A 15,116-nucleotide genomic window follows, 5' to 3' on the forward strand; every position below is an offset into this window, starting at 1 on the left:
GCATCTATTTATTCATTTTCTTTAACCAACTCATTTTTTAAATGTTTATTTTTGAGAGAAAGAGACAGAGCACAAGTGGGGAAGGGGCAGAGAGAGAAAAAGACGCAGAATCTGCAGCAGGCTGTAAGCTCTGAGCTGTCAGCACAAGAGGCCAATGCGGGGCTTGAACTCATGAATTGTGAGATCATGTCCTGAGTCTAAGTTGGATGCTTAACTGAGCCACCTGGGCACCCCTAACCAATTCATTTGAACAAACAAAAAAGATTTTCCATTTCTCCAACCCCCACTGTCCATACCACTGGAAACCACCAACCTGTTCTCTTTATTTTAGAGCTTGGTATTTATTTTTGGCTTTTTTTTTTTTTTTTTTTTTTAGATTCCACATATAAGAGAGATCATATGGTATTTGTCTTTCTCTGACTTATTTCACATAGCATAATGCCCTAAGATCCATCCATGTTGCAACTGGCAAGATTTCATTCTTTTTTATAGCTGAATAAGATCCTGTTGTGTGTATGTATGTATGTGTATACACACATATATCACAATTTCTTTATCTCTTCAACCATCAGTGGAGACTTAGGTTGTTTCTATACCTTGGCTCTTGTAAATAATGCTGCAGTGAACTCAGGGCTGCATATAACTTTTTGAGTTAGTGTTTTTGTTTTCTTAGGATAAATATCCAGAAGGCTAATTGCTGGATCATATGTTACTTGAGTTTATGTTGAATTTCATTATTAATCATCAGGGAAATACAAATCAAACCCACAATGAAATATCACATCATGCCAGTCAGAATGGCTACTAAAAAAACCAAAAAAACAAAAAACTAAAATGTTGGTAGGGATGTGAGAAAGGGAACCCTTGTGCACTGTTGGTGGGAATATAAATTTGTACAGCCACTTATGGAAAACAGTATGGAGGTTTCTAAAAAGAATTAAAAAAATTTTTATATCTGGACATGATTGCCCCTGAGAGCTCTCTTCCAGATTGCTACAATCTTGTGGGTCTCAGGATGTGATCCCCATTGGTTTTAAAAGCTAGATGTTTCGGAGCTCATCTCTCAGGTGAAGATCCTAAAAGTGGAGTTGCCCGATGTGGCATTCAATTCCTTGTTCCCCGTAGAAGCTCCAGGTTTTGAGTTATCTCCCAGTTGTGGGTTGCCACTCCAGGGCTGAGGTTTATGGTGAGATTGTTTCAGCCTCGCCTACATGCTTTGATGTGGTTTTCTTGTTTGCCCAATGTGTAGTTGTCACTTAGCCAGCCTTTACGTTTTTTTTTGAGGCGATTATTCCATATGTAGCTGTATGTCAGTGTGTCCTAGGAGGAGGCGAATTCTACTGGTTCTTCCCTATTTTGCCATCTTGAACTGGAACCCATTTTTACCTAGTTTGACAGAGTTTTTTGAATGCTGGGAACTGAAAGAAAAGACACACACAACCATCATCTTTTGTAGTCTTTGCTGATTGGCTCTGTGTTGGGATACTCCTTTACAATTTAGCTAGGATTTCTCTGAATTTAGGGATTATCTGGATGTGAAATCTTGTCTTCTCAGGTCTTTCTTTAGTATGCTTCTTGGATGGGCAGGTGTATGCCTTTCTAAATCCCCCATATATACATCTGATTTTGAATACCCTAATTTCCCAGAGTCTTACCCTAGCTTTTCCTCCAGGCTGTGGATTATCTATTGTGTGTCTCTATCCATGTCTTGCCCCAGATTTCTGTGGATTTGTAGTCCACTGTGTCTCTGTCTCTCGAAAATAAATAAACGTTAAAAACAATTTTAAGTTAAAATTATAGACCTTATTAATAATGGGAGTTGGAATTTTACTCTCCTAATGAAAAGTGCTTTTTGTTTCACCATTTATTAGGAGCCCAGTAGAATTAAGCAGGAAAGGGATTGTTTTATCTTGGGCATTACAACAAAATAACCATAGACTGGGTGGTTTAAACAGACATTTATTTCTTACAGTTATAGAAGCTGGGAAATCCCAAGATCAAAGTGCTGGCAAATCCTGTGAAGGTCCAATTCCTAGTATGTAGTCCAATTCCTAGGACTTGTGTATACAAGTGGAAAGAAATCTCTTTATGTTCTTATAATCTCTCTCCCACTTCTTATAAAAGTACTGTTCCCATCGTGAGTGTCCCACCTTCATGACCTAATCCAAACCCAATTACTTCCTTAGAGCCCCATCTCCAAACACCATCACAATAGAAATCAGGGCTTCAACATATGAATTCTGGGGGGCTACAAACATTTAGTCCATAATAGGAACTTTTCTTATTCACCCAACTAACAAACTTTTTCTATAATATAATATTAAGCAGGGATGGCATTCAGATTACTTTGTTCAGAACCCTCATGCTGAAGGACATGATCATAATTTGAAGAAATGCAAAGGCACACTACAATTTGGGTCAGGAAGACTTAAAATAAAAAATGTAATTTCTCTCAAAATAAATATATAAATTTAATGTAATTCCAACTATTAAAGAGTTTTTGTATTTTGAGAACACTATCTTCATTTATATAGAAAGAAAATTAGAATAGCCAATAAAACTATGAAAAACAGCAAGGACTTGGTCTAATATGCAGTATCAAAATGCAGTAAGGCTAGTGTTAAATCAGTTTATCAGTTAATATGGTATTAGTATAGAAGTAGAAAAATAAATTAGTGAAATGAAAATACAGAATAGGTTTTGGTACAAGTGAAACTACAGGCAGTTTCACTGAATGAGGAAAAGATCATATGGTTAAAGGATCACATAACTGAGTCAGTTACATAGGAAAAGGATGGTACTGGTAAAAACAACAGGCCTTTCCTACTGACCCATGTGTAGAAAGAGAACCTTAGATTTGCGTTCATACCAGTTTCCTTGAAGAAAATACTACTGTAGATTCATTTGTATCCTGTACCTAGATGAGGGAAGAGCTGTGAATTGGCATGAAGACATGGCTAGCCTATATGACTAAGGTATCATAAGTCTTGGGAAAACAAGGTAGCAGCTTCCCTGTGCTTAAGTGGGTTTCAGTCTTACAACTGGGTGTGCCCCACGTGATGGGGGTACACCATGCAGATAACAGTGGTGGGTTATAGTAAGATATCCTGGGTGAGAACGTTGTTTCCCAGGGCTTAGGTGAACTGCACCCATTCTGACCTTTTCTCCCTTCAGCAGTACATAGGTCCTCGAAGCTATCTTTGCTTGGGTAGCTGCAGTATTGTAAAGGTGGTTTTGTTGTTGTTGTTGTTGTTGTTTTGATCAGGACAAAGCTAATAATAAAGCTAATGTTGGGTTAAAGCCTATTCTGTTTTTTTGATTGCCAGTTCAAATCTGTGATTGCTGTTGGTGGACACCGCAGATTGGTGTCAGAACTATGTGACTGCTGAGTAGATGGGTTATTTTAACAAATTGTGCTTGTATAACTGGAAACCCATCTGGAAGAAAATAACAATGAATCTTCATTTTATAGGACATTAAAAAATAAATTCTAGATATATTAAATATTTACATATTGAAAAAAGTAAACAATAAACAACTTGCAAGAAAACCTAAGAAAAATTACATATACAATCTAGAGATTAAAGTATCTTTTTAACCAATCCATAAGCTTAGAAAAAACACATATCGATTACACAGAAATTTAAGATATTTTTATGGAAAAATATTTTTATGACAAAAATTAGGCAAATTCCTAACGTCTAACATATAAAGAGGTCTTCAAAATTGACAGATAAATAATCCTATAGGAAAATGAGCCAACAATGCAAAAATTTACAAAGCAGCAAATCTTGGAGCAGTTGAGGTGTATGCTCATCAGACAAACATAAATTTAAGTAGTATATTACCATCTATTGCAGGCTTAGAGGAAAGATGTGTTTCTGAAAATGACCGATATTATCTATTAAAATTAAAAAATAGTATATGTCATTTAATCTAACAATCTTTTGCCTCAGAAATAAAAACATCTGAAATTTAAGGTCTGATTTTAAGAATGTTAAAAAAAAATGTTTACTGTAGGGTTGTTTGTGGTGGCAAATAACTAGCAACAAGTTCAATCAGTAGGGAATATCAGAGTAAATTTACAGTATACAGTATCACAGGTGTTACTCATCTTACTCTATCTCACTATCGTAATCATTGTTGCACCTTGGCACCAACCCACTGCAGGCACCAAAAGGTAATCCTCCTAGTTTGGTCTGAATTAAGAGTTCTAAATTGCTCTGGTGACTTCAAAGCTGTACAAATGGAAGGGCAAAACACTTAAGAAATACAAGGGGAATGTTTAATGAAGAATGGACGAAAATAGAGGATAATTTAGATTCATGTAAACACATAAACAACCCCTGGAATTTATAATCTTAAGACCAATCTTCAAAACTGCTAATAAGTGGTGTAGTACTATGGTTTTATTAGCATTTCATTATTTTGTATTTCAAAGAAATTGATATATTTGACATATGCCTAAGGTTTAAATATTGCATACTCATTTTTATCACTGTTCAAGAAGAGCATTAACAACTCTTTATGTGTCAAGTTGTTGTAGAAAGGGATCAAGTAAACAAAAATTGGCAAAAAGATTTGCTTCACATAAAACAATACTGTTTAGGTCTCAGATCTCTTTTAGCACCATTTTCACCAAAGAAACAAACAGGGGATTTATCAATTATATCTGGCAGAATAGAGAATAAAAATGTCTGAGGTTAAAATTGAAGGTAAAATGCAAGAGTTGAAGTTTTACTCAGTGGCATATTTAAAAATTTAAGAGTAACTTGGTTTCTTCATTTAAAAAATATCAAATTATTAATGCTAACACTGGTTATGTGGACTCTTAAAATTTCTGATGTTTCAGTACAAACTAGTTCTTAGTAGTATCAAGTCTGTGCAAGTATTATTAAATCATATGATTCTTAAATGCATGTAACCCACTTAACCTGTTGCAGAATCATGCTTTAATTTCTGAGACCACACATATTAGTGATGTGACATGCAAGAGTACATTTAAATAATTTAAGCTACCATCCAATTAAAAAAAATAACTTCTAATAAAGGTATGATTTTACAAATATTTTCTATAAAATAGTAGCATCTGCCTGGGATTGTGAGTCCATTATTACATGTACTGCATGTACAACTTTCCTACTCCTATCTTTATCTTTTTTAATTTTCAGGAAATAGCACAAACAATAGAACACATATATTACCACAACCCAGAGTTAACTAACATTTTGTTATATTTAGTTGGAATCTTTATTTCTTTTTAATGATGGTATTTAGATACAAAACTGAAATATCCTTTAACAACCATGCTTGGTCCCATTTCTTATCTGCTACCTTTCTTTCTAGAGGCAATCACTTTTGGGAAATGAGTGTGTATCCTTCCAATCCATTCTTCAGTTTTCCATAAAAATGTTCTTCCATAACTAATGCTTAATAATAGTGTTGATTTCATTCAAATTCACAGAGCTAACGATTATAACATATTGATCTCTTCATTTTTTTCACGCCACATGATTTTTCAGGTCTTTCTATTTATATATATAATCTGTTATACTTAACTACTAGAGAATATTCTACTGTGTGCCTATATCACATTGTATTTATCCATTTCACAAGCAACACACGTTTCCAATTTTTTGCTAATGTAATTCATGCTGCAATGAACATAAAGATACATGACTCCCTAAGTACATGTATCGGTTTCTTGGGTATATGCATGTACACTCAAGAGTGTGTGTTCTGGAATCTATTTTAGAAATTTCTTCCTACTGGAGGTTTTAAAAACATTCTCCTATAAAATTCTTATGTTACCAAGTTTTGCTTTTTGCATTCTGGTCTTTACAATACTTTTGGATTTCACAATAAATTCTTTAATGTATTACTATGGCAGAGATCCAATATTTTTTCCACATGAAGAATCAGTTACCCTGAGACCATTTTTTGAATCATCCATAATTCCCCTACCAACTTTTGATATCATCTCTATCAATTACCAATTCCCCATAAAGGCATGCATGTTTCTGAATACAATATTCTGTTCCAATCTTTGAATTCTATGAATGCATCAAGAACAAATACTTTTGATTACATCTGTAGCAAAAAACTTTAAAAATGACAATTTTGTCTCTTAATTTAAAATCTTTATACCTCTCATATCTTTGTCTTAATGCATCAGGTAGGCATTCCAGAACGATGCTGCTTAGTGTCCATGACTGGATCCATACTTACTTCAATGAGATTGCTCCTAAAAGTACATCACTAACAATGTTTGCTGTGGGAGTTCTGGGAGCATAGGTTTTTAAACTATGATACTTATTAAAATTGTTAGTATTTAAGTTTTGATTTGTTGAAGTATTTTCCACATTCAAGCCACTTTATTTTAAAATGAATTTCTGGTATACCATTAAGTCTGAGTTTTGCTGAAGCTTTTCCTAAATTCAAGGCGTTTATCGAGCTTTAGTGAGTATGAATTCTCTGGTGTCTAATATGATGTGACTTCTGACTAAAAGCTTTCCCACATTCACTACACTGATAAGGTTTTTCTCCAGTATGGATTCTCATATGTAGAGCAAGAGTTGAGAACTGAGAGAAGGCTTTTCCACATTCATTACAACCATAGGGCTTTTCACCCGTATGGCTTCTCATATGAACAGTAAGAGATGAGCTTTGACAGAAGGCTTTCCCACATATTTTACATTCATAAGGTTTATCCCCTGTATGAATTCTCACATGTACAATAAGTGATGTGATTCGAGAGAAGGCTTTTCCACATTTATTACATTCATAGGGTTTCTCTCCTGTATGAATATTGTGATGTTTAATGAGGTATTGCTTCTGCCTGAAGATTGTTCCACATTCATTACATTTATAGGGTTTCTCTCCAATATGAATTTTCTCGTGCTCAGTGAGATTTGATTTGCCACTGAAGGCTTTCCCACATTCTTTACATATATAGGGTTTCTCTCCTGTATGACTTCTCTGGTGTCTAATGAGGCTGGACTTCTGAATGAAAGCTTTCCCACACCCCTTGCATTCATAAGGTTTCTCTCCAGTATGTATTCTTTGATGGATAATCAGGTTTTCTTTCTGGCTAAAGGCTTTTCCACATTCATTACATTTAAAGGGTTTCTTTCCACTGTGGATATTCTGATGTTTAATGAGGTACTGCTTCTGGCTGAAGGCTCTTCCACATTGATTACATTCGAATGGTTTCTCTCCTGTATGGATTTTCTCATGCTCAGTGAGATATGATTTGCCATTGAAGGCTTTTCCACATTCCTTACATGCATAGGGCTTGTTTCCAGTATGATTTCTCTGGTGTTTAATGAGGCTTGACATCTGAATAGAAGCTTTCCCACACTCATAGAGTTTCTCTCCCGTATGATGTTTCTGATGAGAAAGGAAGTTTCTCTTCTGACTGAAGGCTTTTCCACATTTATTACATTTATATGGTTTCTTTCCTCTATGACTTCTCAAATGTAGAGTAAGGGATGAGACTCGAGAGAATACTTTACCACATTCAGTACATTCATGTGATTTTTCTCCAGTATGCATTTTCTTATGCTCTATGAGGTTTTCCTTCAGGCTGAAGGTTTTTCCACATTCATTACATTCATGAGGTTTCTCTCTAGTATGAATTTGATCATGCTGAAGGAGATCTGCTTCAGGCTTAAGGCTTTCCAACATTCTTATCACGCAGATATTTTTTCCAACAAGAATTCTTCAGTATTTCTTGACAATGTGACATAGATGAAAGCTTTTCCACATTCACCAAATTCATAGGTTTCTCTCCAGTATTAATTCTCAGGTATCTAATGAAGCTGAATTTATGATGAAAGACTTATATTGCTTATCCTGAGATTAGACAATTACAGATTGGGATGAAACATATAATATCAATTGTATTCTTAATGGTTCTTTCTTAGCTTCACTTATATTTGAGTATAAATTATGTTCTGAACTCTCTTAAACTGAGTCTCATACATAGAGATGTAGTCGTAAAGAATCAACATCTGTCCTCAAAGGAAATACTTTTCTGTTATGCCCAGGTTTTCTGAGTTTTTTCTAAACTATATTTTCATGGAGAAAGATGAGACTTAACTCTCATGTCTTCCATGCTGAGTCTTCATCTATTTATAAATTTCCCAGACCTTTTCTAAAAGGGAATAAAAATAAAATCATCATTGAAAAGAGCTAATAACTGTAAAATATTTAGTGCCTAGCACGTAGTAAATATCCAATAAAGTGGCTATCATCATCATCAACACTAACACTTGTGATTTTTTCCAGTATTTTTAACAAAAATTTTTAAATGTGGTATTGTAAAATAGACTCTTTATTTCAAACCTAGTCCCACAGTAAAAAGAAAGCTTAAATACAAATAACATTCACAGGAGCATGTAGTTTAAACTGTTTTTATTTTTATTATTTTTTTAAGTTTATTTATTTTGAGAGAGAGAGAGGGGGAGTGTGCACACAAGCCGGGGAAGGACAGAGAGAGAGGGAAAGAGAGAGGATCCCAAGCAGGCTCTGCACCATCAGCACAGAGCCCAATGTGGGGCTCGAACCCATGAACTGTGAGAACATGACATGAGCCGAAGTCGAGAGTTGGGAGGCTTAACCAACTGAGCCACTCAGGCACCCTGCTCAAACTGTTTTTAAATGTAACTTTTGCATTTTATAAATCAGTAAAATAAAATATAAAGAACAGGTAACAAACAGGATGAAAAAACAAACACATAAGATTGGGAGAGCCTAAGATGAAGGGATAAAAAATAAAATAAATAGAATTATTAAAGAGGACACATGGTTAAATAAGATATTTATTCTGTATCTTCCTGAAACTCCATTCAAATGATAGTACGAGGATGAAGGGAATATACTCATAAACACTGCAGAGGTTGAGAAGACACCGGTGGATGAAAAGATTTAGGAAATTTTGAAAGGAAAGCAAATAAAGAACTATAAATTAACAGGAGAATCAAGTGGCTTAAGTAAAAAGCCAGCAAAAGAGGATGCTACCTAGAAGCAAGGTAATTTGTGATACAGCTGTCAACACAAAGGCTCTATAACTGGAGTGACTGGGTAAGAGTAGAAGGTGGAACTTATAAAATGATTATAAAAGCGGCAGCTTATCCAAAGTATAACCAGAAGCCTCCAAACTTAGTGATGATAGGCAAAGTAGATACTGAAAAGAGGGAGTAAAAATTCCTATGTAGAATAGGGTTCCAACCCCTTTCTACTGCTGCTCTTTAGAAATGCTGGTGGTTGGTGGTGTCAAACAATAGATGGGTTGGTTTCTTTTTTCTTTCTTTCTTCCTTCCTTCCTTCCTTATTTTTATTTATTCTGAGAGAAAGAGGGAGAAAGAGGGCACACAAGGGGCAGAGAAAGAATCCCAAGCAGGCTCCACATGGACAGCACGGAGCTCCATGCGGGGCTCAAACTGACAAACCATGAGTTCATGACCTGAGCTGAAATCAAATCAGACGCTCAACCAACTGAGCCGCCCAGGCACCCAGGGAGGGTTCTTTACTGAAAAAATGAAAACACTTACAGATATTCACATTTGGAGTCATTTAAAAGAATCATCTAGATATCTGACTAAATGCTGCATAGTGAAGCCCACCATTTTACAAGCCCCAACCATGCACAAAGATTACAATAGTGTTTCTGGTACCTCAATGTTAAATTTTAACATAGAGCTAAAGATCACAAAAAAATGATGAAAGCCCTAATGTGAAAGCTAGATCAAAACAAATAGGAAAAAACAAGGAAAGGAACAAAAGAAACACACACATAAACAATACTGTAATATCACAGAAGCACTGAAAACACAGAAATATCAACAGAGTTCTTTTTCTTTTTTTAATTTTTTTTCATGTTTATTTTTGAGAGCAAGAGAGACAGAGTGTGAACGGGGGAGTGCAGAGAGAGGGAAACACAGCATCTGAAACAGGCTCCAGGCTCTGAGTTGCCAGCACAGAGCCTGACATGGGGCTCGAACTCATGGACTGAGAGATCATGATCTGAGCTGAAGTCGGATGCTTAACCAACTAAGCCACCCAGGCACCCCTATCAACAGAGTTCTATAAAGAAGTGCTTTTGCAAATAAGAAATATGTTGAACTAAAAAATTCAACAGCTTAGGGGGAAAAAATTCCAGGAAATCTCCCAGAATAATTAAAAAAAAAAAAAAAAAAAAGGAAGAATGGAAAGAAGGGAGAAAGAAATAATGATTAGAAAATTAGCGGGTTAGTGGAGGCGTCTAAGAGGTTCAAGATCTCCTAAAGGAGTTCCAGAGAAAATATGAAGAAAAATTAATACAGGAAAATTTCTACATCCCACCTTTCATGTTAACAAGTTGATCATATATATATTTATATACATATAATATATAAAATTATGTATGTATAAAAGATTTTATTTTCAAAAGATTTTATTTTTATTTTTTTAAATGTATTTAGGGGCACCTGGGTGGCTCAGTTGGTTGCGGGTCCAACTTTGGCTCAGGTCATGATCTCACGGTCCATGGGTTCAAGCCCCACATTGGGCTCTGTGCTATCAGTTCAGAGCCTGGAGCTTGCTTTGGAGTCCGTGTTTCTCTCTCTCTCTCTGCCCCTCCCCCACACATGCTCTGTCTCTCTCTGTCTCTCAAAAAATGAATAAATGTTAAAAAAAAAAAAAAAGAAATTAAAAAAGAACAAAAATGTAGTTTAATGTTTATTTATTTTTGAGAGGGAGAGAAAGCACAAGCAGGGGAGGGGCAGAGAGGGAGGGAGACACAGAATCCAAAGCAGGCTCCAGGCTCTGAGCTATCAGCACAGAGCCTGATGCAGGGCTCAAACCCATGAACCAGGAGATCATGACCTGAGCCGAAGTCGGACCCACAATTGACTGAACCACCCAGGCACCCCAAAAGATTTTATTTTTAAGTAATCTCTACACCCAGAGTGGGGCTTGAACTTACAAACCCGAGATCAAGAGTCGCGTGCTCTACCAACTAAGCCAGCCAGGTATCCCCAAGCTGATAATATTGTAAAATGGTTAAATCAAAAGTAGGTAAAATAGATGTATAAAATGTGAGAATAAACACCAGTTTATTGAGTTGAAAGTGGTTGCCTATGTGGAGGAGGAACTGTGGGTGACGAAGGATGGTGCAAGCATAACTATAATCCTATTTCACTTTTAAAAGCCCCTACGTGTTATACCTGCAGAGATGTCCTTGAAGACTTGAGCCTTTTAACCTGAACTGATCTATAATCGTATAGTAACTATAGATAGTACTCTTTTTATCTAGTCGCAATTAAGTTTCACATGGCTAAACAGCAAAGTACATATTAATGAAAAAAAGTAAAATAGGCCAGAAAACAGCCATTTTTGCCTTGAAATCTGATTTACTGCAGTGTTTTGATTATTGATACTATCATTTCTAGATACAGAAACTGTTGTTGCCATCAATTTCAGTTTTCATTTGTTTTCTTTCTATCACTGTGCCTGAAATGACTGGCACCAAAGCTCTTCTTTTGTGAAGAGCTCTTGTCTTGTCCTCACTCTCAATCCTTTCTTTTATAAATGTTTTCTACTGGCTGCAAATCTTCAATGTTATCCTGATCTGTCCTGTCCCTCTCAAACTTTTATCCTCATTTTCTTTTTCTTTTTTTTTTTTTTAAGATTTTATTTTTAAGTAATCTCTACAACCAGCATGGGGCTCAAACTTACAAACCTGAGATCAAGACTTGCATGCTGTACCAACTGAGCCAGCCAGGCATGCCTCCTCATTTTCTTATAAATCACTGCAAGAGCTGACTCTAGTAATATACTGTCACTCACATCAATGCTATAATTTCTAAAATTAGAAAACAAAAACCCTCAACCTTTACTGCATGCCATAGGCAAAAATTTACTCAAAATGAATTAAAGACCTCAACATAAGTGTTAAAACTATTTCTTTTATAAAGAAAAAATGGTAGACTTAATCAAAATAAAAAACTAATGCCCTTCAAAAACACAGTTAAAAAAAAGAAAAGCCAGACTGGTAGAAACTGATGAAGGGCTCATATCCAAAATATATAGAACTCCTAACTCTCAGTAAAAAAAGGTAATCTAATTTATAAAATGGGTAAGAGACTAGAAAAGATATTCACAAAATCAGATATATGAATGGCCTGTAAGTACATTAGACGTTCATCCAAACTAGTGATCAGAAATGCATATTAAAATCCCAGTGAGATACATTACACACCCATTAAAATGGCTAAAATTAAAAAAACTGCCATTCCAAGTGTAAGAATGCGAAGCAACTATCTCTCAAAAAACTGTAGGTGGGAATGAAAAATGATACAGCTACTTTGGAACATAATCTGAGTATTTTATAAAGTTCAATATATACTTATTCTGTGCAGCAATCCCATTTCTAGGCATTTATTCAAGAAAAATGAACATATATGTTGACACAAAGACCTAGTATATGAATGTTCATAATAGTAAAAAATGGAAGTAATCTAAATGTCTATCAATGACAAATTATGTCCATACTTATAATAATAATCAGCAATAAAAAATGAAAATTCATATACATAACATGAATTAATCTCAAAAATGTAAAACTAAATCAAAGAAATTAAATGCTAAAGATTATGCAGTGAATGACTACATTTATATGAATTCTAGAAATGGCAAGTCCTAGTAACATAAAGCCAATTAGTGATCACCAGGGATGGGGGAGGGGTATGGCTCTACAGCAAAAGGGCACAAAGAACTGTTGATGGATCTGTTCTATATGTTGGTTTTGGTGTTGGTTTTATGACTGTATACAATTACCAAATTTATCAAGTAATATACTAAAGGGGTTGACTTTTATGGAAATTATACCTCAATAAAGCTGAAAAAGTAAATCTTTCCACACCTGAAGCTCTACAACAATCACCAGTTATTTATTAATCATCTTCTTTGTGCTCAAGACTGCAGATAACAAGGGTAAAATACCAGTTTTTGTCTCAATGAGCTTCAATGTAGGTCTTAAACATGAAAAGGAAAAATACAAATGTAAGAGAGCATATACTTAGAATTCAAGTTGCTCTGGAAACTATAATATGCTATGGGAATAGAAGATTAGAGATACTGGGCTAAAAGTGATAATGAAGGGACATTTTAATAAAAATGAAGCCCAAGGGTAAATGATGGATAGGACTTTGATAGATGGCTCACTGCACAATCAAAGGCGAAGATGCAAATAATTTCATATATATGAATGGGGAGGGAAGAAGGGTACAACTGATACTATTTAAAACTGAAATAATAATCACAATTACCAACAGTGTGGGAAAGAGAGGAGGGAGACTAAAAATACACTAAAGTATAAAATATACGTCATTCCTTAGTGAGGAGTAAAGTATAGTACCTGAAGAAAAGGAAGACAAAGACTAAGAAAGTTATGAATATAAAGGCAACCAAGAGAATATAACAAAATAATTATTATAATAAAATATAACAAACTTTCCATTATTTTCAGAAGGAAAGGCATATGTACTCAAGGAAATCAAAGATCCTATAGTAAAGGATAAAAAAGATGAGGTCAAATTTAAAACAGAATACATAATATTAAATAAAAGAACCAATACTAACCATACTGTTCCTGTCAATAAATACAACTAGGAAAAAAAGAACTATTAAAAGAAAAAGACTATGACAGGCTCATACAGATAATTCTCAGGCTCCAACACATACCTCCTGAATCAAGAAAACCTGCAGGTAAGGCCCAGCAATCTGTATTTAATAAGCCCTCTAGATGATTTTGACACACGTGAAGGTTTAACAACTGACATAATAAAACCTACCTAAACTCTCTGTAAGGTACACATCTAAAACAGGGTGCCTGGGTAGCTCAGTTGGTTAAGTGACTGACTCTTGATTTCAGTTCAGGTCATGATCTCACTGGTTCATGAGACTGAGCCCTACATCAAGCTCTGGCACTGACAGCACAGAGCCTGCTAGGGATTCTCTCTCAGCTCTCTCTCTCTGCCCCTTCCCTGCTTGTGTGCATGTGCACGTGCACTCTCTCTCACTTCTGTCTCTCAAAATAAATAAACATTAAAAAAATACATTAGAAAAAAGGAAATTTTCACTTGTAAATTTCAAATTAAAAAAAAAATTAATGTTTGAGAAAGAGACAGAGCACAAGCAGGGCAGGGGCAGAGAGAGAGAGAGACAGAATCCAAAGCAGGCTCCAGGTTCCAAGCTGTCAGCATAGAGCCTGATGCTGGGCTCAAACCCACGAACCGTGAGATCATGACCTGAGCTGAAATCGGATGCTTAACTGACTGAGCCACCCAAGCACCCCTCACTTGTAAATTTCAAAAATATACTGGCTTGAACAAACACTTTGGTCAAAGATAAAATTAAAATAAATTGCAAAGCATTCAGAAATATTCAGAAAAATTCAAAAACAATGTATATCAGAGCCTATAGAACACATTTGAAAAAAATGCTTGGATAAGTTTTAACATATATGTTTACATTATTCTAAAAAGAAATAACATAGGGCACCTGGGTGATTTCAACTCAGGTCATGATCCCATGGTTTGTGAGATCTAGCCCTGCATCAGGCTCTGCAGTGACAGCACAGAGCCTACTTGGGATTCTCTCTCTCCCTCTCTCTCTCTGCTTCTCCCCTGCTTGTGTGCGTGAGCTCGCTCTCTCAAAATAAATAAATAAGCTTTAAAAAAAAATAAAAAGAAATAACATAATAAAATAAGCATTCAAACCAAGGAATTACAATAAGGAAAAGTAAATGTAAGAAAAAAAAAGTACAGATAAGAAAAATTAATTATTACAAACAAAATTAGAAATAATAAATCCACAAGTTGATTCTTAGGGAAAAACTAAAGAGGAATAACAGCAAAATTATAAAAATAAAAAAATGATTACTTGGAAATAACCATAGACAGAAAAGGACTGTAGAGATTATTTGCTCACCTCCATACAAACAAATTTGAAAACCAAATATTACCTATGAAAACTGAGACCAGAAAAGACAAGAAACCTAAACAGTAAAGTAGATATAGAAAAAAAGAGACCATTGTTATTTTATCACCCCAATAGATGGTTCAAGATGTGGA

At 35.1% G+C, this 15,116-nt stretch overlaps 1 protein-coding gene across 3 annotated transcripts in view; it reads right to left on the minus strand.

Moving 5' to 3' along the window:
* Positions 1 to 1,943: 1,943 nt before the first annotated feature.
* ZNF260 (zinc finger protein 260) overlaps positions 1,944 to 15,116 on the minus strand; it is a 77,027-nt gene continuing 63,854 nt past the window's right edge. For 2 of the 3 annotated variants that reach the window (XM_040445772.1, XM_040445773.1), the window contains one exon: positions 1,944 to 8,155. In XM_040445772.1, coding sequence (XP_040301706.1) covers positions 6,457 to 7,686 — 1,230 coding nt within the window. In that variant the 5' untranslated portion in view covers positions 7,687 to 8,155 and the 3' untranslated portion in view covers positions 1,944 to 6,456. The remainder of the gene's footprint in view (positions 8,156 to 15,116) is intronic. The other variant, XM_040445774.1, reaches the window with a different exon arrangement.

This window comes from Herpailurus yagouaroundi, unplaced genomic scaffold (genome assembly GCF_014898765.1).
Source record: "Herpailurus yagouaroundi ecotype Mexico unplaced genomic scaffold, PumYag 194, whole genome shotgun sequence".
NCBI lineage: Eukaryota > Metazoa > Chordata > Mammalia > Carnivora > Felidae > Herpailurus > Herpailurus yagouaroundi.